Source organism: Pseudophryne corroboree, chromosome 2 (genome assembly GCF_028390025.1).
Source record: "Pseudophryne corroboree isolate aPseCor3 chromosome 2, aPseCor3.hap2, whole genome shotgun sequence".
NCBI lineage: Eukaryota > Metazoa > Chordata > Amphibia > Anura > Myobatrachidae > Pseudophryne > Pseudophryne corroboree.
The window spans coordinates 957,371,476-957,399,162 of record NC_086445.1 but is presented as its reverse complement, the minus strand read 5'-3'; the positions used below and the strand labels follow the sequence as shown (position 1 = coordinate 957,399,162).

The following is a 27,687-nucleotide window of genomic DNA, read 5'->3' as shown; positions in this document are numbered from 1 at the left end:
ATTATAGATGGTCTATAGCAGGCATTCCCAACCGCGGTCCTCAAGGCACACCAACAATGCAGGTCTTAGTGATATCCAGGCTTCAGCACAGATGGTTAAATCAAAATAACTGAGGTACTAATTAAGTCACCTGTGTTCAAGCCTGGATATCACTAAAACCAGGACTGTTAGTGTGCCTTGAGGACCGAGGTTGGGAAACACTGGTCTATAGTATAGGGTAGGCTGTATTTAAATAATATAAACAGGTGGTCAGGAAAAGGAAAAAACAAACCGTAATAAATACACAAACATAATAGAACCAGTACTGCTCTTTCTAAGCACACATTCTCCCATATCATAAGGCTCCTGTCTCTTCTACCTGGTAGCTGCTCTCTAGTCCATTGCACTGATTGAGGACTCAGCTCCACTCACAGCAAACTTGGTAGATACAGCTGCTACACTGGGCATGCGCAGCAGCTCTGCTCTGTACCTTAAACTGCATGATGTGACAGCAGCTCTAGAGTTAGTATTATATATCATTGCTATTGTCATAAATTAAGCCACGTGGCAAGAGGAGAGGGGTTTCCAGGCAACCAGAACCCCCCCCCCTGCATGTGCCTATGTACCCCCCTTAACAGTGTACTAATTACTGTGTTTAGGATTTTTTTTTTTTTGCAAAAGAATTGGTACAAAGTCTGTGGCGTGGGGCTATTCTGTAATTTTCATTAGTAGCGTAAAAGAGAACTCCCCGCTACAATCAATATTTACTTTCCCGGAAATCCCGTTCACCCACTAGTACAGACCCGAGGTTGTCCAATGTAGTCAGGAGAAATTATCCCCTGATCGATAATCGTAATCAGGGGAACTAACGAGCATGGCTTGCAAAACCAGCTCCTCTGACAACTCTTCAGCAACGCTGAATATCTCCTTTACTGAAGAGCACCAACAAATATGAAGGGTGGAAATACAGACAGCAAATTTCTGTTTTAATAATATTATGTTTGCTGGGTGTGGTTCGTTGGGTAGATAGGGACTAAGTTGACAGTCATTAGGTCGATCGCTATTGGTCGACAGTGACTGGGTCGACACCTGAAATAGGTCAACACGGTCATTAGGTGGACATGGAAAAAGGTCGACAGGAGATAAAAAAATGTTGGTGTCGTTTTCTTCGTAAAGTTTCCGGGACCCCTAATTAGTGCACCGTGCCCCCTCCCACAAGGTGCATCGCTCCACTATCACTGTGCTCGGCACAGGTAACTAATCGGACTACCAATCGTAATCCACGTGGATCGTAAAGTATGAAAAAATGTAAAAACTGTAAAAAAAAAGTGAAAAACTCATGTTGACCTTTTCATGTGTCGACCTCTGCCATGTCTACCTGGTGAAAACGTGGACCTAATGACCATGTGTACCTAATGCACGTCGAACCAATAGTGGTCGACCTAATGAGTGTCGACCTAAAGACCGGATACCATGTTTGCATTGTTTCATTTTTGAGTAGCAAGTTTTCATATTGGTTCTAACAAAAACCAACAAGTCCATGTATTGCCGGAGTTAGATCAATTGATTATCATAAATAATTGTTTTCTACAAACAGGCTCATAATTAAAGAACAAATCCAGGGTGATCTACTCCTTTCATTATAAGCTCAAAATACCCACTGTCCATGTTTTTGTGTGTTACCATCTACTTGATGCACCACCTGTCCATGATCCCTGTATTTTTGAAACCACTTGTACAAACAGTATAAAGCGTAGTACAACATGTTCAATAATATAAAAGTAAATCAACAATAAATATAATTCTAAAGCAATGAATTCCATATTGTGCCTACAAAGAAAGGCTATTAAGGCTAAAGTAATGTATTCATCATTATGTGAAAGGTTTACACAATACAGTATAGTCATCCAATAAGGATTTTGGAGAATGTTCTCCTCCCATTTGATACAGAACAGTATGAATACACATTAAAAAAAAGTTATTTTACCTGCAAATAGAAAAACAAATTATAAAACCAATTAAGTTTTTCGGTCCTACTCATATCCACTGTCAGTCTAGTATCATGTTAACTCATAAATAGTATAGTAAATTTCACTTACTGGCAACTTCAAGTGATGCATTGTGACTCACTGCCTCTCCGAGGTAATTCCGAGCCACGCAGACATAAACCCCTTCGTCCGGCCTACTCTTGCGTCCATGGACAATACGTAAAAAAAATAGAGATCCACTCGGTAGCAACATCCGATGAGAGCGTGGGTCATCTTTGTCCGTTTCCACCCTCTCTCCCCCTTTGTACCACTCAATGGAAGGCGTTGGCCTGCCCTCTGCCTTACAGTTCAGCGTTGCAGGTTCACCTTTGGAGACAATAAGATCTGAAGGGTGCTCCATAATGCGAGGTGGGAAATCTTCTTGACGAAGACGTGAGCCTAGGGAAAAGACAACCAACAATGGAAATCACTGGACATTCAAACACCATACTGGAGTAAAGGAGATGTCTTCACAAACACTTTTATTATTAGTGAACTCAACATTATCCTTAACTATCAGAGCACCAGAGATTGAGACACCTTCCACTCAAGAGCTACAACCCTGCCTCCACCACCGCCATGTCCCTCACTGAAATGGATGGCAATGTGTTCATGGGGTCAAATTTATTTAGACTTCTGACTCAAAAGCTGATCTCCAGGTTCATACACAGTGCAGTCTATGTCTGTCACACTCCACCAAGAACACTATGGTGCTGGCAGGCTTAGCACAGCACAATCTAGCTAACCTTCCTTACTTCAGTAGGTGCTGGTTCAAGCCATTAGGCTCAATAAATATTGCTCCAACATTAAAGGCACAACATTTATTCAAGGAGAGTAAGAAAGAGTAAGTAACTGTGCATCTTAGTAAAACCATGTTGCATTGCAACACGTGCAGAGAGATTTAGATGTCGGAGGGGCGTGTCCTAACTGAAATATAAATTGCAGTGTATAAATTAAGCTTTTAAGTATTTGTGGGTTACATGCAAAATCAGACAGTATATACCCCACATGCAATTTTTTTTTATGTATTTGCACCTCTTGCAGGGTGTGGATCATTAGATCGACAGTGTCTAGGTCGACAATGTTTAGGTCGACCACTATAGGTCGACAGTCACTAGGTCGACAGGGTTGGAAGGTCGACAGGGTTTATAGGTCGACATGTGCTAGGTCGACAGGTCAAAAGGTCGGCATGAGGTTTTGTTTTTTGGTGTTGTTCTCTTCGTAGAGTGACCGGGAACCCCAATTAGTGCACCGTGTCCCCTCGCATGGCTCGTTTTGCTCGCCATGCTTGGATTACCGTTCCAATCGTAGTCCACGTGGATCGTTAAGTATGAAAAAGTTAAAATAAGACAAAGAATTTGAAAAACTCATGTCGTCCTTTTGACCTGTCGACCTAGCACATGTCGACCTAGAAACCCTGTCGACCTTCCAACCCTGTCGACCTATAGTGGTCTGCCTAAACATTGTCGACCTTCAGACCGGATCCCCCCCTTGCATTGCAGCATGTTTTGTCAAGGTGCACAGTTATAGTGCTTGCTCTTTCCTCCTGTATTCCCAAATCTGAACAAGGCCCTAAGTGTGAACACATATTATTATGTAGCTGCAAATATAAATACTTCACAGATGTGTCCTCATACACTGTTGCTGCAATCGCGCCAAATATGCCTTCTCAACGTGCATCGGTTTCATGTCTTTTTGCCTGAATGTGCATTTTGATTGCAATGAAAAATACCGGGGTAATTCAGACCTGATCTCTCCTCTGCAAATTCGCAGAGGTTTGCGATCAGATAGTCGCTGCCCAGACAGAGTGAAAACCCGCCCCGTGCAAGTCTGCGTACGCCTTTGCGAAAATCTCTGCGAATGCCGGTCAGCTGCAATTCCGTTTGCAACTCACTCACCATCTAATGATGTTTCCATACTGTGCCGTCTGTGCGTAGCCCAGGACCTACTCCTACAGTGCCACAAAATCAGGCTGATCGGGGTCGGAGCTGACGTCACACACCCTCCCTGAAAACGCTTGGCCACGCCTGCATTTTTCCTGACACTCCCAGAAAACGGACAGTTACCACCCCAAAACGTCCGGTTCCTGTCAATCAACTTGCGTATGCCTAGCGATCCAAAAAGTCGCTGGATTTTTTCGCAGTTTGGCCCCGCGCATGTGCATTACCATCTGTAGGCCTGCGCAGTCGATCGATAATCGCACAACAGCAATCAGGTCTGAATCAGGCTCCATAGTCTTAATAAGTATACAAAGTGCTATGATTCAGCGACCGTGACTTCTACGCTGCAGATTTAGACTCAGTTGCACGTCAAATTAAGCCGTGCAAACTCGTGAAGCAGTTTTGTCACATCGCATTGCGATTAGGACACAAGTATGGGTGAAAAAGACACAAAACAGACACAACACTGGTCGGGGAGGCTCACTCGAGCCATACAGTGTTTCAAGACTTGGTATACGAGGACACATCTGTACCTTTGATAGTATCCTTACTGGTCTTCCCAAACATAGGCTCTCACCACTACAATCCATTCTGAATGCAGCTGCAAGGCTAATCTTCCTCGCTAGACGTTCTTCGTCTGCAGATCCGTTCTGTCAGTCCCTCCATTGGTTACCGGTATTCTACCGTGTTTAATATAAAATACTTTTACTTACATACAAGGCTATTAACCAAACTGCACCAGCATACATCTCTTCACTCATCTCTAAATATCTCCCAACCCGACCTCTCCGCTCTGTACAAGATCTGCGTCTCTCATCCGCATGTATTACTTATTCACACTCAAAATTACAGGACTTTATCCAGGCTTCACCCACTCTGTGGAATGCCCTCCCACGCACAATAAGACTCTCCTCTAGTCTCCAAACCTTTAAACGTTCCCTGAAAACTCATCTCTTCAGGCAAGCCTACCAAAATCCAGACCCACCCACATAACCTTCAATGCTTCCCTATCCAGTTACATCATCTCTTTACAGTACACATAACCTCACATTTTGTCTTCCAACATTGCTGGGTGATCATATCATACAACCCATTAAGAACCTAGCAATCTGGGGGACCATTATGTAACAGGTAGCATCTATCCTTGTGTATCAATGCCTATTTCCCTATAGATTGTAAGCTTGCGAGCAGGGCCTTCCTACCTCTGTCTGTCTGTCTTTGCCCAGTTTTGTTCTATAACTTGTGAATATAATTATACTTATATAACTATATAAGAGAGCGCAAGGTGCTGAATAGATAAATACAATTTTTTAAAATATTTAAAAAAAATATATATATAATCAATTAAACAAGATCATCTTGTTTAATTGATTATATATATTTTTTAAAATATTTTAATAAATTGTATTTATCTATTCAGCACCTTGCGCTCTCTTATATAGTTATATAAGTATAATTATATTCACAAAATATACTGTGTTTTTAGGTGTTGCAGACACCTTATATGGGAGCTGCAGTTTACATATTAATTTATTAGTGTGAACTCATATATTGTTCTCATTTTATTATAGCGCCTGTATTGATTTTGCTTTAATAGTAATATCAATTTTAGTTGTTATATTGTTCTATAACTGTTGTTCTAATTGTAAAGCGCAACGGAATATGCAGCGCTATATAAGAAACTGCTAATAAATAATAAATAAATAAATAATAATGTACAATACGAAGCCAAACATTCAGGAGCCTGCGCTTACAGGTATTTCTCAAAACTGGGATAGATTTGCAAGTACGTAAGGTTAAATGTCATCTGGTAATGAATATGAGCACCTCCTTGTTTTATGGGGAACAACAAAACAATATAATGTATAACAAGCACGTCCATTACCACCACCCTGGCTCTGTATACTGTAATCTGACCTCTCATTTACAGACTTGGAAAATTGCTTGAAGCCAAACAGGACAAAAGATCTGAAAGGCTCTTGATTGGCAGATACTGCGCATTAGCAGGAATGTTGGTGACATGCTTCTCCGAGGGATGACAAGTGAATTATTATCAGCCCCTTATGCACAGGTTATTAACACAATTCTAGATGCATTTGAATCTTGCTTTTTAAACCCTATTACATTTTGCTGAACAAGAGACCATCTATTACTGGAATATTATATAAATCCTGCAATCAGCAGCAATCCTATAATTTTCTTGTCAAAAGTCCTTTCCACCAAAGAATATTTCTTGAAAAACAGAACGGTGCACCCATTAATTACGAGCGGTATCCGGCTCTCGTCCCCTCCATTTCATACATCTTTTGACAAAATACTCCTCGGATAACGTAGAATTTCCAAAAGCGTTTTTGAGACAGACTTGGCAGTTGGCATACATAGAGATACAGATGCATGCTCCATGCACGGAGCTCGCCCTTCGTAAATAATACATAGAAATGTATACGGCTAAGTCTTTCCTTTCTCTTTTGTGCACGTATCAGAGTTATGTCTTTTCAGCATCAATAACTGACAAGGTGTGTCATATTTACTGGACGATAAGCAGATGCAACTAAAAAGAAAAGTGCCTCCAGCCAAATACAGAAAACACACAGATCCAGACTACTTAAAGAGAACCTGTTATTCATAAAGGGAAGAGGCATTATAAGTCAAAAGGGGCAGATGGACTAAAGGCCAGTACTGACGGGGGAGATGTGTGCTGAGCGATCTTAACACAGACCGCTCAGCACACATCTCTCCCCCCGCTCAGCACAGCGTGTTGTGTGCTGAGCGAAGGGGGACGTCGATGGGGGGCCGCTCACTTCACACAGCGCTGAAGTGAGCAACCCGCTAGATTGAGCCTGCATGCAGGCCAATCTAGCGCCGGCGATAGCGATGCGCAGGGCCGCGCATCGCTATCGCTGGGGGGCATACACACGGCAGATCCGTGCTTAAAATCTAAGCAATCTAAGTCAGATTGCGTAGATTTTAAACACGGATCTCTCCGTGTGTACCCCCCTTTAGCTTTGGAGAGAGATAAAGGGGTCTATGTACTAAAAGCCTTGGAAAGAGATAAATTGGATGGATATAAAGTACCAGCCAATCGGCGCCCAGCTGTCATGTTACAGACTGTGTTTTTTTTATAAAATTACAATTAATAGCTTATTGGTTGGTACTTTATCTCTCTCTAAGGCTTAGCACATAGACACAAAAGTGGAGAAAGAGATAAAGTACTAACCAATCGGGCCCCTAACGGTCATTTTTCAAACACAGCCTGTAACATGGCAGAGGAGCTGATTGGCTAGTACTTTACCTCTCTCCACTTACATGGCAACGAGGAGCTGATTGGCTAGTACTTTACCACTATCCACTTACATGGCAATTAGGAGCTGATTGGCTAGTATTTTACCTCTCTCCACTTACATGGCAACGAGGAGCTGATTGGCTAGTACTTTACCACTCTCCACTCACATGGCAATGAGGAGCTGATTGGCTAGTACTTTACCTCTCTCCTCTTTATCTCTCTCCAAGGCTTAGTATCTGTACCCATCGGTGGAAGACAATACTCGGACCCACCTTTAATAAATAGCTAACCATTAAAAACCTTAACCAAATAAATAAAGACAAATGGCACCTGGAGTTGGCATTTAAAGTGATCAAATGTATTTTAATACCTAATTGAATGATTCAAATTGTTAGTATGGTGGCGGACAAGAGAATGGAAAACAATACAATAACTTGCATACACAACTAAATCATTAGTAGTCGACTCTCCCCCAATCAACAAGGCACGCCCCTATGGGTGCCCCTACCATTCCCGGTATGGTACAATAATGGTCTAATATCTCATAATTTGTGGGAAGAGCGCACACAACTCATAAAATACCGTAAACACAAATAAACATACGCTCTTTCCGCCACAGCAAGGCAATATGCCGCAGCACCAACACTGCATACCCTAAACCACAGGTTCTCAAACTCGGTCCTCAGGACCCCACACAGTGCATGTTTTGAAGGTTTCCTCACAGAATCACAAGTGAAATAATTAGCTCCACCTGTGGACCTTTTAAAATGTGTCAGTGAGTAATTAATACACCTGTGCACTTGCTCCGTAACCTGCAAAACATGCACTGTGTGGGGTCCTGAGGACCGAGTTTGAGAACCACTGCCCTAAACCATACCTCCCAACATGACCCTCTCCAGGAGGGACAGAATGCTCTGCTCCTGGACTTCCCTCTTAATGTATGCTTGCCATCACATGTGCTGACACTCCTTTCTTATCCATTAACCTGTTCAACACAGGTGACAGCAATCTTAAGTTAAGAGAAAAGTCCAGAAGCAGAGCATTGTGTCCCTCCTGGAGAGGGTCATGTTGGGAGGTATGCCTAAACCAATGGCAAAAAACTAAATGGTCAATTGAGTGCAACTCAGGATGCCTGCTGCGGACTGAATGCAAACGGAATATTAATGTAACTACACGCACATAGGGGGTAATTCCAAGTTGATCGCAGCAGGAAATTTTTTAGCAGTTGGACAAAACCATGGGGGTAATTCCACATCTTTGCGATGGTTTCCTCCCATGTTCTAAAACCCTACTGGTATTGCATACTTACCTATTCTCTCGAAATGTCCAGGAGACTCCCTGGCTCAAATGTATTAAGGCTTAAAAAGTGATAAAGTTGAGAAAGATAAAGAGTGATAAAGTATCAGCCTATCAGCTCCTAACTGTCATGATGCAGGATGTGTTTGTAAAGTGACAGTTAGGAGCTGGTTGGCTGGTACTTTATCACTCTTTATGAATCTCTGGGACGTGCAGCATAATAGAATGCCTCCCAATGTACTGATTTGGCGGGGCAATTCTTTTTTGTGGGGTTTGGGAAATAGGTACCACCATTGTGTTTAAATGGTATCGGTCTTCTGGTAAAATGCCCACCAGTGACATAATGACGAAATCAGTGTGCCGTAATCACTCCCTGTCCTATTTTACAGGCTGCTCAATGGGGGTAATTCCAAGTTGATCGCAGCAGGAATTTTTTTAGCAGTTGGGCAAAACCATGTGCACTGCAGGGGATGCAGATATAACATGAGCAGAGAGAGTTAGATTTGGGTGGGTTATTTTGTTTCTGTGCAGGGTAAATACTGGCTGCTTTATTTTTACACTGCAATTTAGATTGCAGATTGAACACACCACACCCAAATCTAACTCTCTCTGCACATGTTATATCTGCCTCCCCTGCAGTGCACATGGTTTTGCCCAACTGCTAAAAAATTTCCTGCTGCGATCAACTTGGAATTACCCCCATAATCCTCCACTGCTCGGTCTGCTAGAGCTGCCAACATCACTGTCATCGCAGCACATGCAACTGAATTTTGCACCCACAATGCATATGCCCCATTGGTAGCAACTGTGGCTACACGCACAGGATACACCTACAAAATGGATCTCGTGTGTGTGTTTGCATGGTTGACTCTATCCCAACTGCCCCCCCCCGCCCCCCTATCGCAGGACACAGCGGGCCGCGGGTGGGACAGTCACCAAAAAAACTTGACTGTCCTTGCGAAAATTGGGACATCTGGGAGGTATGTAATGCAATTTTTGTACTTTTATGTATTTAGAGAGACATTGGAGCTGATAGTATAGGGGGTTTATATGTCCCAGACCCTATAGAAACATCATAATAATGGTTTCCAAGTACTTATGAGTACTAGCTCTTGGGACATATATTTGGAGTAGCACTAAATAGCCCACCGGCAGAACTGGCTCCTAACTGACATTTTTCAAACCCAGCCTGAGACATGGCAGCTAGGAGCTGATTGGCTGGTACTTTGGTGGTCATTCCGAGTTGATCGCTCACTAGCAGTTTTTAGCAGCTGTTCAAACGCTAAGCCGCCGCCAACTGGGAGTGTATTTTAGCTTAGCAGAAGTGCGAACGAAAGGATCGCAGAGCAGCTACAATTTTTTTGTGTGCAGTTTCAGAGTTTCAGACTGTTCAATTCCTGTTTTGACGTCACAAACACGCCCTGCGTTCACCCAGCCATGCCTGCGTTTTTTCTGCCATGCCTGCATTTTTCTAAACACTCCCTGAAAACGGTCAGCTGACACCCAGAAACGTCCACTTCATGTCAATCACTCTGCGGCCACCAGTGCGATTGAAAAGCTCTGCTAGACCCTGTGTGAAACTACATCGTTCGTTGTCATAGTACGTCGCGCGTGCGCATTGCGCCGCATATGCATAAGTGCCGTTTTTAAGCATCATTGCTGCACAGCGAACGAATGCAGCTAGTGATCAACTCGGAATGACCACCTTTATCTCCATCCAAGGCTTAGTAAATAGACCCCAAAGTTACAAAATTATAAATAGGTCCCATAGCCTGGTCATGACAGGATATAACCACCCATAATGAAGTGGTTACCCTGCCCCGCTAGAGATCCATCAGTAGTTATTTATCAAAATGAAACTAGGTGATCACCATTATCAGTTGTAGTATTAATTGGACTATTAATTAAAGAAGGTGTGACAGCATAATAACAATCAGTAGTTATAAACATCTTAGTGATATTTGGTGGACCCCTTTCTTTGAAAGTACAGCATTCATAACCTAGAACCAGAAATAACGACAGAGACTTGAATTTTGGCAGAAAATTGCTAGCTATTTATTTGTCCCTATCCATTAGGAAACCTGTAATAAAGAAATTAATTTAATATGCCGCTCCAGCTGGCATATGGTGGCGGCCCAAAAGAACGGCTCAATTAATCTGAATTAACTTTAAATAACTAACCCTATAAATTTACTAAAACTTACTATAAACCGGTAATAGGTGACAACTCAACCCCCACAGTGACTACCCACCGCTCCTGGGTGCCCTGCCGCTGCCTTCCCGGACGGGTGGTCAAGCGGCCATAAGTCGATGGAGGTGAGTGCACCTAAACCACAACAAACTGTAAAAACACTACAGTTTTTCCTACAATACAAAACTGCCGTTCTTTTCCGCCAACAGCGAAAGACTCATCCCCAAGTCTTTCGCACCGCCACCATAAACCTACCCTAACTCCTGCAAAGCGAAACCTAGATCCTCCAGAAAAAACATCATCCCCTCATTGGATAGATGTACTCCATCGCGCCGGAAAAGGTGGCTGTCTCTGAACCGTATCCTCGGGTGGCGAACCACCCTCCCACCGTGGGACAGCACCCACTTTGCCACCGCTCCGTTCACCTTTTTCCGGGCCTCATCAATCTGGCGACCATCCGCCACACCCCTCCAGCACAATCTTGGCACCATCATGGAAAAAACCAACACACAATTGGTCCATGCCGCGGTCACACTTGCCAGATCCTGTATCATGGCCCACTGCAGATCCAAGGATGTCCTCTTCCCCAGGTCGTTGCCACCTAGATGGACAACCAAAACCCTAGGGACTCCATGCTTGCTGGCCTGACTCACTAACCTACTCCTTAGCTCACCCCACATCATTCCTCGCCAGCCAAGCCATCTGACACCCTGTGTTCCTAGCAATGCCTGAGACCCTTCCGAGGCCACAAACCTGGCCGCCCAGTAAATGTAAGAGTGGCCAACCACCCAACTGGGCAAATAGTCTTCGAACCATCCTGAAGGGAAAAAGAGGGGTAGAATTGATTACTAAGAGGCTTATTAATTGTTTATACTGAAGGATCTGCCAAAAAAGAAAACTTTAGATCTCGCCATTGCAGCAGTCACGGCCTAGCCGACTGCACCATGTTCCGTTGCCAATTTAAAGCGCAATTAAAGACACAAAGGGGAAAGATCAAATAAAACAAACGAAATAAAAAAGGGGGGGGGGGAGGGGGGTATAAAATGGGAAACACATGTAATAACTCAGCTGGAGGTGAAACGTAAAGACCTGCTGAGGGACTCTGATTAGACCAAATTAGCCGAATTATAGATTAGAATTCAGTCCGTCAAGTCAGGCAAAAAATCGCAAATAACTCCAGACCCCCGCTGCCGACTCATGCCAGCAACGGCGAGTAGCTAATCCCTGAGTAGGATAAAAAAGGGGGAACACCAACAGACGCACAACACCATAACATCACAGAACTGGAACAACGTAATACATTGCCATTTAAACAAAGCACCAAGCGCAAACCGACCTCTCATGTGACGGGGCGAATATATCGTCTGTAACTTGACGACTTCCATCGCCCCACCGCTTGGATTTCAGTTCTGGAGCAACCCGCCGCAGCAGCCGACGTCGCTGCGCCTATGCGAAAGGAATGGGTACCGAAAGCAGTGGGTGGGAGGCCCAAGCCCGCCAGACAACGACTCAGCATCCAACGAAACTGGTATTTCGTGACTGGCAGCCCATCGTAATGCAACAGCCAAGACCCCTTCTTAACGGGTCGCACCACCACATATTGCCTTGCCAGACCAACTGGGCAAAAGCTCTCCTCTAGCGCTGGAACCATTGTAACCCAGCGCCCTCTCCCCACTTGATCCGTCTTGGAGCGTCACAACCTGCACAGCAAGGACCTCTCACCCACTACCACGTCCCCGACCAGCATGCGCGAATCTGCTCTCTTGGAAGGCGCTACCAACTCAGAAACTCGAAAGGCCCCGTGGTAAGCCATTGAGAACGCCAAACTAAACAAGAGCGTCTCAAACCTGGACGACGCGACTCGCCCTACCGCCTCGATGACGGCTGGCAACAAAGCCGCATCGATGGGCCGCCTCCTATCCGGTGGCGACGGCGCAACTCGCGCCCACCCTTTCATTGCCTTCCGCAGAACCTCGCTTTTCGTTACGTCAGGGACGCCTCGCAGCTTGCAGAAAAATTAGATGCCTGCCAAATACCGCGATACCACTGCTCGTGACCTACCGGAGACGTAAAGCTGCCACATAAAAGAAAGCATCAGCCGATGCCTACTCTTACCTTGATGCTGACGCCCTTGGACAAACTCCTCCCATTCACTCCAAGCTTGTTCGTAAGCCTTGAGCGTGGCCGGCGCGATCGACCGCAACGCTAGACCCTCCAGTCCGGCCCGATCACCTGCCAAACATAACCAGGACAGTGAAAACCTTGAACTTCGGCCTCAGGTGCCAAATCCCAAAATCTCTCCCACTGTCCACGCGACAACGCGTCTGCGATTCCGTTTTCCAAACCGGGCACGTGTTTCGCCCGGAACCATAGGTTCCTACGCAAGCACGTCAACAGCAATTGTCCGAGCACCCGCAGCACCACTAGCGATTTCGCCCTCTGGTTGTTAATCACATGCACCACGCCCAGATTATCGCACCTGAACACTATGCTGCGGTTAGCCAACCGATCGCCCCAAACTTCCAACGCTACCATAATGGGAAAAAGCTCCAGCAGCACCAGATCTCTTGTAAGACCCTCGCTATGCCAGTTTCCCGGCCAAGATGCCGCACACCACGATCCCTCCAAAAAACAACCGAATCCAGAGGCACCTGCAGCATCGGTAAAAAGCTGCAAACTCTCGCTGTCAACGGCTGGCGCTTGCCATATGTTCACCCCGTTGAAATCCTCCAGGAACGAAGCCCAGACGGCCAAATCCCTTTTCAATTCAGAGGACAAACGAACGAAATGATGTGGCCTGGCACACCCCGCCGTTGCCCTTTCGAGCTTTCGGCAGAAAACCCTGCCCATCGGTATTACCCGACAAGCAAAGTTCAGCATGCCCAGCAAGGACTGCGCCTGCCGCAGCGTGACTTTACGCGAGCCGTTGAAACGGCAAATAGTTTCGCAGAGCTTAGACACTTTGTCCTGGGGCAGGCGACACTCTCCCGCCACGGTGTCAATTTCAATCCCCAAAAATGATAGGCAGGAGGCCGGACCCTCCGTTTTATCCCTGGCTACCGGGACACCGAAGTGGTAAAAAAGAGCCCGCGTGCTAAACAGCAGGTCGCCGCACCTTGTGTCATTAGCCGGTCCCGCACACAGGAAATCATCGAGGTAATGTGCAACCCCGTGACCGCCTGACGTCGACTCCACGCACCAATGAAGAAAAGTGCTAAAGCGCTCGAAAAACGAGCATGAAACGGAACATCCCATCGGCAGACATTTGTCGATGAAATACTCCGCCCCAATCCGGAAACCCATAAAACGGAATGAGTCCGGATGCAATGGCAGTAATCTAAAAGCTGACTCAACATCAATCTTAGCCATGAGGGCCCCGCTCCCGTAGCCGCGGACCATCTCCAGCGCCTCGTCAAATGACTGATACACCACCGAGCAATAAGCCGGTGGTATTGCGTCGTTGACCGATGCCCCTGGCGGGTAAGAAAGATGCTGAATGAGCCGAAAAGATCCTGGAGTCTTCTTTGGTACCACCCCAACCGGGGAGATGACCAAGTCATCCACCGGGGTTGACTTAAACGGCCCCTCCATCCTACCCAACCTGACCTCCTTATCCACTTTCTCCCGTAACACCGTCGGCAAGGTTCGGGCAGACTGAAGGTTCCTGTGCACGCGCACGGACACTTCGCTTGCAACAGGCAAGCGAAAACCGAACTTAAAACCGTCTAACAAAAATTTTGCATCCCTTTTATTGGGATACAGACCCAACCATTTACCCATCGTTTCCAACTTAACTGGCGTTGGTGCTCTGCTGAGCGGTCCCGCTCGCGGCCTGCTTAGGGTATGGTTGTTTCCCCCGATTTCCCTGTCGTCCCCCTTTGAAACAAGAGGAGGCTGGGTGGGTTCCACCGCACTGCTGGCAAGAGTGACGAAAACGACACTGTTTGCCAAATGAACATGTTCCGCTGTTAAAAGCGAAGCATTTCCCTCGAGGGGCAGACCGCCCGCCCATGCGAACGGCCAATCCGCCTGTCTTGGCAAATCCCCCGTCCGCGCCCGTTCCCTGCGCTGAGGACCCCCCGCGACGCCCACCTGCTCCCTGTTTCTGGGTTTCCTCCTCCCGCTGGGATGCCCGGGTCACTTTGAGCCAGACCTCCACGTCTTTGAACCCAAAATCCATAACCCGTAGCCCGTCCTGCTTCTCCCGAAACTCTTGGTCATATTGCCGCCATTCCGAGCCCGAGGATGTGCGCTGCATGTCGTGCACGAGATGAAGGTACCGGATGATATTCATGTGCTCTTCCGGCCTGTCCTCCAAATAGCAAGCCGCAAACACCCAGAAATCGGCCAGCCAGTTATCAAAAGACCTGAAAGCTTCTGCCCCCATGCCCTTCGTGGCGGCCGCCGTTTTGTAATCTTTCTTCATGGCCTTAGTCAAACCGAATAAGTCCACAAAGTCACCCCTACGTATCTTCTTGCGGCAGCTGTCTCGCAGCCCCCGCATAACTGCGGTGTACTCGCAGCGCACTACCCCCGGCAGATCGCGCCGCTTCTTTGCCCTACGCTCCTCTTCACTAATTCGCCTGCGCCGCTTACGCCTCTTCTGCTGTTTTGCTGCCCTTTTGGCAAGTTTCTCGGCCTCCTTCCTTGCCCTAGCAGTACTATCAGCGTCGGACGCTTGCGACGCCAAAGAAGAGGAGGAGGAGGAGGACGAAGAGCTACGCGAACTCGAGCTTGCGGTGGAAATTGATATAGACTGTACCAACTCACCGGATGCCATCGACCTCTCCGACCCGGATTCTTCGTTTTCTTCATTCCAATAATCGCCCACCACGAAATCTGCCAAATCCCTTTCACCTCGGCCCTCTGTGGAAGACAAAACAGAAGAGGGCCCGGCCTGCGCTTGCGGCGCACGCCGGGCACCCCGCGTGGAATGCGCAGCGACCGTGCGCCCCTGCTGCTCCCGGTCTGGTCCTAGCTCCAGCTCCGCCGCGGCGGCCCCCAGCTCCCGGCAGGCTCGTGCCACTCGCTGCGCCGCTGATGCCCTTCGAATGCCAGACCCCCTGCGTCCCGCAGCCTGGCCGAAATCCGCCCTCGCCCTAGGGGAGGCCACTGCAGCTAATGGCCCCAGAGCCTCCACCACCGTGGCCAGAGCTGACGCTATGGCCCCAGGAGAATCCCGTGCGGCGCGACCCCCGGAAACGCCGCCCGAAGGACGACCGGTCCTTGGTTGGGCGCGAGCCCGCGCCCACCGACCGCCCGATGCGCCCCGGGGACCCTCCCCCTCATGCTCTAATCCGAAGGCAAGTGCCCCCCGGCCGGCCCAACTGCTCTCCATCTCCGATCCTTCGCCTTCCCTATCCAGGGAAGCAGAAGAATCCCCTGGTCCTGGGGAGGACCCGCTGTCTTGCGCAGCGGCCCGTGCCGCGGCCCTGCGGCCGCTGACCCATTCCCTGTCTCCCCTCCTGCCGCGGGACCCGCTGCGTCCTGCGGTATACACAGGGACCTGCTGCCCCCCCGCGCGTGCCCCCCCGCGTGTCACCGGACCCGCGGAAAGCGCACCCGCCTGCTGTTCCCGGCCACCCCTCGTAGTTCCTGCTGTGCCCCCCTCTCTTGTCGCCCTCTCCGTGCCCCCAGCGCTGCCTAACCGAGGCATACGCTGCACCCCCCTAATGGGCTCTCTCCCCCTGCCAGATTCCGGCATCCGGGGAGAAGAAGCGGGTGGCCTGTGTGATGCTGGCGCCGCTGCGCGCGCACGTGTGCGGCCAGCGGCGTCAGGAGCGAGCGTGGGCGCGCGCGCACGTCGAGCGCGCGTCCCACGCCCACCCGCCAACGGCCTCCCGCACTGTTCCTCCTCATCGGCCGCCGCGCGAGGTTCCTGCATAGGCCCCGCGCGGCGACCGCCAGCTCCCTCACCCGTCTTCTCCCCCCGCCCGGCACGAACACTCGGCCGTGGCGAGGAAGGAGAGCCAGTGCCTGCCACTCCCGGGCGCCCCCCGCGGCCCGCGGGCGCCCGACATGATCTCGGGCTCGGCGGCTCCCGGAGGGGACGGCCGCCGCCCGCCGATCCTCGAGCGGCCCGAGGGGACCCCTGGTCCCCCACGCCGCCCTCGTCCGGCCGGAGTGCCCGACCCGGCACCCGGCAGCGAGCCCGCCCGGGCCCTGTCCGTGCTGCCAGCGGCCGCGTTCGGCGAGGCCCTAGGGGACGGAGCCCCGTCCCTCATGCCGCCCACTGCCGCCTCAGGGCCCGCTCGGCCGTCCGACCCACGGTACCGAGCCGGGGCCCTGAGCACGCGCTGGGGGCGAGACATGTCGGCAGACAATAAATACCAGGAAATTATAAGGGGTTACTGGGGAGGAGAATCCCAAAGTGAGGGTGAGTCTATGTACTTAATGGCAGAGCAAGAATCCCCTAATAAAACAAAGTTTTGCTTGCACTGCAGCACTCACCTAAAGCAAATCACCAAGAGACTTAAGATGGCCTCTCCTTCCCTATATATAGCAAACCCTCCCCCTAAAACAGGCTGTACTTTCCTCACAGCTAGGTCCACCCCTCCCCAGATGTTTAACTCTTTCCTCTCCTATGCAGTCAATACTCTCTCCTTATAGAGGGAGAGACAATATATCTCCCATACAATTACCATCCAAAATGTCACACTGTTCTGCTCAGCAGGTGCATAATACATTACACATGGGGGGGTCATTCCGAGTTGATCGCTCGCTAGCTATTTTTTGCAGCGCTGCAAACAGATAGTCGCCGCCTATAGGGGAGTGTATGTTTGCTTTGCAAGTGTGCGAACGCCTGTGCAACCAAGTGGTACAAAAAAGTTTTGTGCAGTTTCTGAGTAGCTCAGAACTTACTCAGCCGCTGCAATCACTTCAGCCTGTTCTGGCCCAGAATTGACGTCAGACACCCGCCCTGCAAACGCTAGGACACGCCTGCGTTTTTCCAAACACTCCCAGAAAACGGTCAGTTGCCACCCACATACGCCCTCTTCCTGTCAAAGCCCACAAAATGGAGTCCATGGTGCAATTTAACAAAAATACAAAAAATCCTTAGACTGAGAAAGCGACACAAGCAATTCAGTGAACCCCACTTCTGGCACATGAGCCAATCCTCCCAATATGGGGGGTAATTCCAAGTTGATCGCAGCAGGAATTTTTTTAGCAGTGGGGCAAAACCATGTGCACTGCAGGGGGGGGCAGATATAACATGTGCAGAGAGAGTTAGATTTGGGTGTGGTGCAGAGGCGGAACTACCGCCAGTGCAACCAGTGCGTTGCACTGGGGCCCGCATCTGTCCAGGGGCCCAAAGCATGTAATGAGTCAAACTGACTCATTACATGCCGCTGTGCGCTGCGGGCAACCGCTGCCAGCAGCGCACAGCCGCCCAGAGAGAGGAGAGGAGCAGCGGTACGGGGCAGAAGGAGGAGGAGGGAGCCGAAGGAGGGAGCCACAGCAGCGCTTTACTACTGGTGGAGCCGCTGCTGCTGCTGCCCCTTTGCTTCACTATAGGCTGTCTTCCGAGAACAGCCTATAGTGAAGCATAGGGGCAGCAGCAGCAGCGCCTCCACCAATTACACAGCGCTGCTGCGGCTCCCTCCTCCACCTCCCCCCTCCTCCTTCTCTCCAGCCCGGGAATCGTCTGACGCTGCACCGAGGAGCCTGAGCCAGCGGAGACGCCGGAGAGGGTAAGTATAATTCTTTCTTTCTGTCTCTTTCTTTCTGTCTCTTTCTTTCTTTCTTTCTTTCTTTCTTTCTTTCTTTCTTTCTTTCTTTCTTTCTTTCTTTCTTTCTTTCTTTCTTTCTTGGTACTGCCTGCCGCTATGTGTAAAAATGGGGGACTGCCTGCCGCAATGTGTAAAAATGGGGGACTGCCTGCCGCTATGTGTAAAAAGGGGGAATCTGCCTGCCGCAATGTGTAAAAATGGGGAATCTGCCTGTCGCAATGTGTAAAAATGGGGGACTGCCTGCCGCAATGTGTAAAAAAAGGGGATTCTGCCTGCCGCAATGTGTAAAATGGGGGACTGCCTGCCGCAATGTGTAAAAACGGGGGACTGCCTGCCGCAATGTGTAAAAACGGGGGACTGCCTGCCGCAATGTGTAAAAAGGGGGAATCTGCCTGCCGCAATGTGTAAAAAGGGGGGACTGCCTGCCGCTATGTGTAAAAATGGGGAATCTGCCTGCCGCTATGTGTAAAAAGGGGGAATCTGCCTGCCGTAATGTGTAAAAAGGGGGACTGCCTGCCGCAATGTGTAAAAATGGGGAATCTGCCTGCCGCAATGTGTAAAAAGGGGGAATCTGCCTGCCGCAATGTGTAAAAATGGGGAATCTGCCTGCCGCAATGTGTAAAAACGGGGGACTGCCTGCCGCAATGTGTAAAAAGGGGGAATCTGCCTGCTGCAATGTGTAAAAAGGGGGGACTGCCTGCCACTATGTGTAAAAATGGGGAATCTGCCTGCAGCTATGTGTAAAAAGGGGGAATCTGCCTGCCGTAATGTGTAAAAAGGGGGACGCTGTCTGCCGTAATGTGTAACAAGGGCACGCTGTCTGCCGTAATGTGTAAAAAGGGGACGCTGTCTGCCGTTATGTGTAAAAAGTGCACGCTGTCTGCCGTAATGTGTAAAAAGGGGGACGCAGTCTGCCGTTATGTGTAAAAAGTGTACAATGTCTGCCGCTATGTTCAACAAGGGCACGCTGTCTGCCGCTATGTGTAAAAAGTGTACGCTGTCTGCCGCTATGTGTAACAAGGGCACGCTGTCTGCCGTTATGTGTAAAAAGGGGACGCTGTCTGCTGTTATGTGTAAAAAGTGCACGCTGTCTGCCGTAATGTGTAAAAAGGGGGACGCTGTCTGCCGTAATGTGTAAAAAGGGGGACGCTGTCTGCCGTAATGTGTAAAAAGGGGACGCTGTCTGCCGTAATGTGTAAAAAGAGGAATCTGTCCGCTGTAAGGTGTAAAAGGGTCTCTACCTGGTGTAGTGGTGCTACTGTGCGGCGGAATTTGAAGAATGGAGACTACTGTGCACCGTTTTATGAATTGGTATTATTTTGTGGCCACACCCCTTCCCCACGAAGCCACGCCACTATGTATTTTTGCGCGCGCCTACGGCGCGCACTGCCCCTGTTTTGCATGCAGGGGTGGGGCTCCGATGCCGTTTCTTGCACACAGTGCTAAAATGTCTAGAGACGGCACTGTTGCTAGGTATCCATTTCTCTGGCCCTGAGCAGGTCCCCCTCACCAGATCCTCTCCAGGGGTGAGGGGGTGGACTTGGATGGGATGTGGTGGGGGGGGGGCCCAAAGCATTTTGTCGCACCTGGGCCCACCGCTCACTAGTTCCGCCACTGGTGTGGTGAGTTCAATTCTGCAATCTAAATTGCAGTGTAAAAATAAAGCAGCCAGTATTTACCCTGCACAGAAACAAAATAACCCACCCAAATCTAACTCTCTTGGCAAATGTTATATCTGCCCCCCCTGCAGTGCACATGGTTTTGCCCAACTGCTAAAAAATTTCCTGCTGCGATCAACTTGGAATTACCCCCATTGAGCAGCCTGTAAAATAGGACAGGGAGTGATTACGGCACACTGATTTCGTCATTATGTCACTGGTGGGCATTTCACCAGAAGACCGATACCATTTAAACACAATGGTGGTACCTATTTCCCAAACCCCACAAAAAAGAATTGCCCCGCCAAATCAGTACATTGGGAGGCATTCTATTATGCTGCACGTCCCAGAGATTCATAAAGAGTGATAAAGTACCAGCCAACCAGCTCCTAACTGTCACTTTACAAACACATCCTGCATCATGACAGTTAGGAGCTGATTGGCTGATACTTTATCACTCTTTAGTTTTCTCAACTTTATCACTTTTTAAGCCTTAATACATTTGAGCCAGGGAGTCTCCTGGACATTTCGGGAGAATAGGTAAGTATGCAATACCAGTAGGGTTTTAGAACATGGGAGGAAACCAACGCAAAGATGTGACAAACATACAAATTTCACACAGATAAGTCCTTGGTTGAAATCAAACTCATGAGCCCAGCACTGCGAGTCTGCAATGCTCTGTCTGTCATATCTGGGTAATCTCTGTATCATACTGTACTGCCCCGGGTAAGCGGTCATTGTAACAGCGGCATTGTACAGCAGGGGTGGGGCTGCAATCATAGCACCACACCCCTGTACCTCCCACTGGGACATGCCCATTCCCCTGGACCCTCCTTTGGAAAGTATACTCTCTTTGTGTTTTGAAGTAGGGATGGCCATCGGTGGGTTATACATCAATGGTACCACTGATGGTCTAAAACTATTTGCTAGGGATCCATTGATGGTTTCACCCATCGATGGTTAACCCTGCTTTACTTTAAAGTGGACTGTGGGCCAATCAGTGACTGGGGACGGGGCTTTGCGGGTGTCAGGGGGTGTAGCTATGCTCCGCATTCAAACACATTGTAAGGGGATAAAAAAACTATTTGGTTGGCCTTTAACATCGATGGCAGGAAAACATGTGGTACTCCATCATCGATGGCTAAAGTATTTGACATCGTCCATAAACCATCGATGATTTTGAATCATCGATGGTCGATAACCATCCCTATATTGAAGTTTCACCAAAGATAATGGATATCCTGACCTTGAAGAGATTAAGTGATATGATACTAGACAGAAAGGGTAACATTAGTTTTACACCCCTCTGGCTTTATTTTCTATCATTAAAGCAGAACTAGAAGTAAAAGCAGACAGAGATAAATTGTAACACATTCCAACACTAGCGATGCTTTCGAGAAAAAAAAAAAAAAGGCTGTTGACAAAATTAACAACATCTGTTTGATTGAGAAAAGTGTTGAATGAAACGTGTTGTTGATTGAGCAGAGACTATAGGAAACAGGAAGTGGAATGAGTGGCACTAAGGATAATATCCATCGCAAGCAGAATTTTAATCAATGCAGTGATAAAGCAATCACTGTCCGTTTAATAGAACCAAGCTGGCACATATTCCATCCATTTGCCATCAGTATCAAATTAAAGGACAAATATAAGTTTGAACACAGAATTTTGCCTCCAAGCTACATATATATGAAAGTGTTGGGTTTAGTTATTTATCATACATTCTTGTAATCTTGTGTGGGAAACACAATTGATCCACTTCATCGCTTGGGAATGAATTAGCTTTTCTTGTTCAGCTATTTAAAATAGAGGATACCAGACGTACAGGCACAGCCATAAATACATACTTTCCTCGTCTCCTGAAACGTCTAAGAGACCAATTCCTGGAGTCCCAGAAGAGCAGGACACCCTTATGTACGGTACCACTTGACTAGTGAAATGAGCGGGATATGGTGGGGTGGGAGGGGTGGAGTACGATGGGCAAACTCTTCTAGGTGTTACTAGCCCTACCCTACCCTCACAACACAGCTGAATTGCCTTTGATCAAATCAGTTCTTTATGTAGACAATAAAGTCTGCAAATACACATTTACAGTGCGGACTGACCAAACTGAAGTGGAGCTCAAAGACTGTTTCTTCGCACCTCTGTGAATCTGCTTGTACCATGTGGGTTAAAAGCCGACTTTACTTGTGCGAAGTTGGAAACGTACCATTGGCCCTGGCTGAAGCTTAGAGCACAGCATAGTACGGATGGCCATCTACCATCGATGATTCAAACTCATGGCCGATATTGAATACTTTAGCCATCGGTTGGGGAGAACCAGATGGTGTCCTGCCATTGATGGTAAAGACCAACTAGAATCTAGTTATTAGATAGTTTTTTCCTCTACATTGTGTCGGGACACAGAGCATAGTTCCATCCCCTGACACCCGCAAATCCCCGCCCCCAGTAACTGATTGGCCGTCAGCCCACTCCATAGTAAAGAAGGGATGATCCTGCCCCTGACAGGACCCTACGTTTCCACTAGTGGAAGGAAGGGGGAGAGGTTACTACTGAACTTTCACTATAAATGGAGACCTTCTCTAAGCCTAAATAACAGGTCACTTGGCAGCAATGACACGTGGAAGAGACAAGTAGAACAAGTAATGTAAGAAAGCAGTGGCATGGCTACAGAATTTTTCAACAATTTTCAGGGAAATGCCTTGTCAGTCCAATGATAGGATACTTACTAGTAGCGGGATATGGAGGCTGAGCTGACAGAGGAAATGTCTCCTCCGCACGGATGCTGAAAGCCTGTTCTATAAATACACAAACAGCTGCTTTACAGACCCTTGTCTGGCAGAGAGAGAACGCGAGAGATAGAAAAAGAGAGAGAGAGAGAGAGACAGAAGTTAAAGGCCTAACTTCTTGGATTTAATACACTTGTGGCTCTTTCCCCGGCGCCCCTTGGTAACCAGTTTGTAATAGTACCTTAACCACGAGGATATGACACTCAATCCCCTCATACACATCCATCGGCCCCTGCTTAGCTCATGTGGCTGTGTCTATGACTGAGATGCTGTTTCTGGCATGTGCTGTCTAGATTTCCCCAATGGTTGTTAGCTCCATTAGGATCTGTAGAGATTACATACTGTATGTAGAGATTTGGAACTGGAATGGCTCAAATTTGTGGAAAAAAAATAAATTCTAATAACATTTTCTCCTATTCCTCTCTACTGCTTTAAACATTGTTCTAGATATTAACTCATCGGTAAAACATTATTCTAGATAAGTTATAGTATGTGCACAAAACGGACAAGCATTAATGCAGCATTTATCTTCTTTGTACTGGAAGCCCTCCCTCACTTAGGGCTTCCTCCTCTCATTTCTTCTATAATGGGGCTTATAAATTCCTATTTAGTTTAGCCAAACTATCTCTGCAGTGACCCTTCCCTTTACACTTTTGTATGTGGGGACTTTAGCCATGGGGGTCTCTTAACTCTTTCCATAACTGGCCTCATGTTCCATTTTCATGGGTGACTATCCCCTCTTCATATATGAACCCTTTGCTCTTGCTTTGTGTGGTATTTACCCTCACAAAATGATTGGATGTTAATCCCCCTTTCTAACAATTTAAGGTACCAGGGGAGCCCAGGACTCATCCCGTCCTCAGGGGCCCCAGCTGACATGTCCCCCTCTCTTCTCACTGACAGTAAGGAATCATCAAAGCTCTGTGTCTCACTCTCACAGTTCGGTGGAAAAGCCGTTTTGATGCAGAACACAGTTCGAATCCCAGGAACAACTCCCTTTGACTTTGTACTAGTCACCTTGTTTCACTCTGTTCCAATCCACAAAATATGACTGGATTATAAGGTTATTTGGGCAAAGAAACTGATACTGACAAAGTCTGGGCACAGCGCAATGCATATGAACCCATGAATCTCTGCTGTAGTTTTCTACTACTCTAATACTGTACATATCAACGAAATACAGTATACAACTGAAAAGACTTGATTGCATAATTTCATATCAGACTTAGGGGGATATTTACTAAGCAGTGATAAGAGCGGAGAAGTGAGCCAGTGGAGAAGTGCCCATGGCAACCAATCAGCACTGAAGTAACATCTATAATTTGCATAATATAAAATTATACAGAGCTGCTTATTGGTTGATGGGGCAACTTCTCCACTGGCTCACTTCTCCGCTCTTATCACTGTTTAGTAAATGTCCTCCTAACTGGGGCTGTAAACCATTTTTTATAACATCAACATGCACGAGTTTCTGGAAGGTAAAGCTATTTCTAAGGGATTAATTACATGCAGTTAGGCCTGTAGGCCTACAGCTGCTGCGTAGTGTTAGCCAATGCACTTACTAAATGTTTTATGCTAGACTATACATTGAAAATGGTAATATGCATTCACTAATTGTCCTCTCATTGTTAAAATAACAGTAAAAGAGTGTATATGACTATTTGGCTATTTCCTCAGTCAAGTTTAAAAACAAATCTGGAAACTTCAATGTATATGTCACAACTACAGTACATTCTTTAATACATGAAGCAGATTCTAATTAAAATATACTGTACAAACCATATCTAAAATTTGGGTATAAATGAATAAGTGTTTTTCATTTGATTGGGGGGTTATAACTACAGTAGTTCAAATAAATAAAAAAATATGTTTTATACCGTATATAAAATAATAAATTACATAACACATTATTGTATATGTGGCTATTAATCTGGGAACATTCTGTCCCACAGATGTGGGTTAAAGAATTGCATTGATTGGAGTACCAGACTATAAACACAGGCCGCTACCAATAGCACAATATACACTAATTCCCCTCTGATTAAACTGTCAGGTGATGGAGAAACGCGTTAACTAAAATTGGTGTGACCGTATTCCATGGCGGAATTTCAATAAGCCATGAGGTTCAATCTGAATCCTGAGTTCTTATATAATGTGGGTCATCCAGGAAGGAAACCTTACTCGTAGAGGTGCAAGAAAAAATGTTTGAGGTTTTCCCTCCCAAGATTACTCGCAATCTGTGCTGCTGTACACTGCGCAACGTTCCAACACCATAAACTATGTGAACCTTTTCTGACATTGCACAGTTAGGTAGGGTGTGATACACCGACCGCAGCATCCCAACTTTTAGAATGTCGACAGGGGATGGGGTAATCAATGTACCCCTCCCCTGCCCCATACCCTAACCAGTCTGGGGTGGTGGCTGGAGCTAAGGACACAGGGGCGTCGGCTACAGCTAATCCGAGGGGGTGGCGGCTAAGGCCGAGGACACAGGGATGGGGGCTATGGCTAAACCCCCCCTCCTCTGGTGCGTAACCCTGAAACCCACCCTGTCCTAACCCTCACCCCAATACTTACCCTCGGGATGTCGTCAGTCGGGGTTCCGGCGCTGGGATTCCGAGTGGTATCAGGATTCCGGCGGCGGTCACTTGGCCAACGGAATCCATAGCGCCAGGATGCTTACCGCATCCCGTTAGGAAATATGTTGGTATATAAAAATAGCCAAAGCAGTAATAAACAAGTATTTCTTCTGTCAAAAAAACTTTTTCCATCCGTTTCGGCATCTTTTTTCTTCCCAACTTTTCATTAACTCTGGCTGTTTTTGTTTCCATGGAACTGTACACACAGAAAAACGTCTTTCCGGCTGTTTAAAGTATTTTCACAGATTGGATTTTTTGCTAATACTTTATACTGGTTTCTTAGGATGATCTGAACAGAAGACTGAAGTTTCTAAAAATAAACAGCTTCAAGTGCCTGTGGAGCCTGGAATGCTTCCCAACGCCCGGGAGTTACATTGTTAGGAAGATGTATGATGCCTGCCCAGCAAAATACGTCCACACTTCCCTGGGTTTACATTGTAAGTCTGCTGCTAGTTGCAGGACATGATTTAGTGGCCTGGCAAGCAGATAAAACACTCTGCGAGATATGACACATCACCACCAGCAAGGCCCCAGCTTCAGGGTGAGCCAGTCACTCACTTGTGTTCTAGGTGCAAGAAAGATATCCTGGGATTTATTTAAGTAGCACTTCAAGATACTTCTCATCATATGAATAATAACATTTTGTAATTGCAATACATTTTGCTACTTTTTTGGTTGTTTTACTTTTTAACTATTTAAAATTATTATATTTTACACCTAATCAGTGAAACGGACTACAAGGGCTGATTCAATTGGCAGCAAATTATGTAGTTTTGGTAATGAAAATATAAATGTTTGCATGCATTCTTATATAATCAAGGATAATTGAATCGGACCCTAAAATTTAAGGAACAGGTTATAGGGAAGTACATCTTACAGAGGGGCATATGTACTAAGCCTTGGGGGTCTATTCATGAAGCAGTGTAAAGAGTGGAGAACTGAGCCTGTAGAGAGGTTACCCATGGCAACCAATCAGCTGCTCCGTACAATTGTATAGTATGCAAATTATAAATGTTACTTCAATGCTGATTGGTTGCCATGGGCAACTTCGCCACTTACTCACATCTCCACACTTTTCACTACTTCATGAATAGACCCCTTGGAGAGATAAAATGAAGAGAAATAAATAGGCACTCATTACAGATGTTAAATGGTGCTCCAGCCAATCAGCTCCTGTCATTTTTGAAATACATGACGGCTAGGAGTTGATTGGCTGAAGTACCATTTAACATTCGTAACAAGTGATAACAAGAATATCACTCGCTGTTAATTCTGCCTCAAAGTACCAGCCAACCAACTCCTTTCATTTTTCAACCATAGCCAGTAACATGGCAGTTAGGAGCTGGTACTTTTTATCTCTCTACTTTATCATTCTTCAAGGATTAGTAAATATACCCCAGAATTTGTTATACAAGTATCTGGGGAGAGATTTATCAGACCTTGGAGAGAGATAAACCGTCTGTCATTTTTCTAGCTCAGCCTGTAATTGGGATGTATGGGCAACGTTTCCACTTTTTATCTCTCCAAGATACCCCCCTGATTTTGTCTGTTTTAACACGTTACCTGTCACATGTATACAGCCAAGGTGGACATTTTGAAGTCTTAAGCCATATCAGTGAGCAAGCCTCCAGTTACTTAACTGGGTAGCATGGTAATCACTGAGTATGAAGCCTACCCATGTTCTTTTTTGCATTGTCTGTCTTGGTACAACAAACAAAATGGCTGCCTTCACTGCATCTTTACCAACTTTGCGGTACACCTCTTTGGGATATCCTCAAGGTAAAGGTCTCAGTAGCAACTATGGGGAGGGAAGGCTGGACACTAGGAGTAACATCATCAGGTGCTAACCTCACTGCAAAATGCTGGAAGTGATTGCATTTTGTAGCGAGAAGCGGGGCCACAATTAAGAAGCAGATGGGATACAGGAGAGCTTCCAGTAGTTCAGGGTCTCCCTACATTTCAAGAGAGTAGCCAAGTATGATCGACTCTATAACACCGTTTCAATTATGAAATTATGCAACCAAACCTGTTTGTTTTTTTCTTTGTTTGATTGCTTTTTGTGTTGTGTTTTGCTTCAATGTTTTGTATCAGGTTGTATTTCCATTCACGCTCTGGCAATTTGCTTTGTTTTGTTTCAGGAAAAAGATTTTTTCAG

General features: G+C 46.9%; 1 protein-coding gene across 3 annotated transcripts in view; it reads right to left on the bottom strand.

Moving 5' to 3' along the window:
- The window catches only part of ROBO1 (roundabout guidance receptor 1), a 666,598-nt gene that overhangs the window by 365,414 nt on the left and 273,497 nt on the right, over positions 1-27,687 (bottom strand). For all 3 annotated transcript variants that reach the window (XM_063956322.1, XM_063956320.1, XM_063956321.1), the window contains exon 2: positions 2,079-2,405. In XM_063956322.1, the coding sequence (XP_063812392.1) occupies positions 2,079-2,367 (289 nt within the window). In that variant the 5' untranslated portion in view covers positions 2,368-2,405. The remainder of the gene's footprint in view (positions 1-2,078; positions 2,406-27,687) is intronic.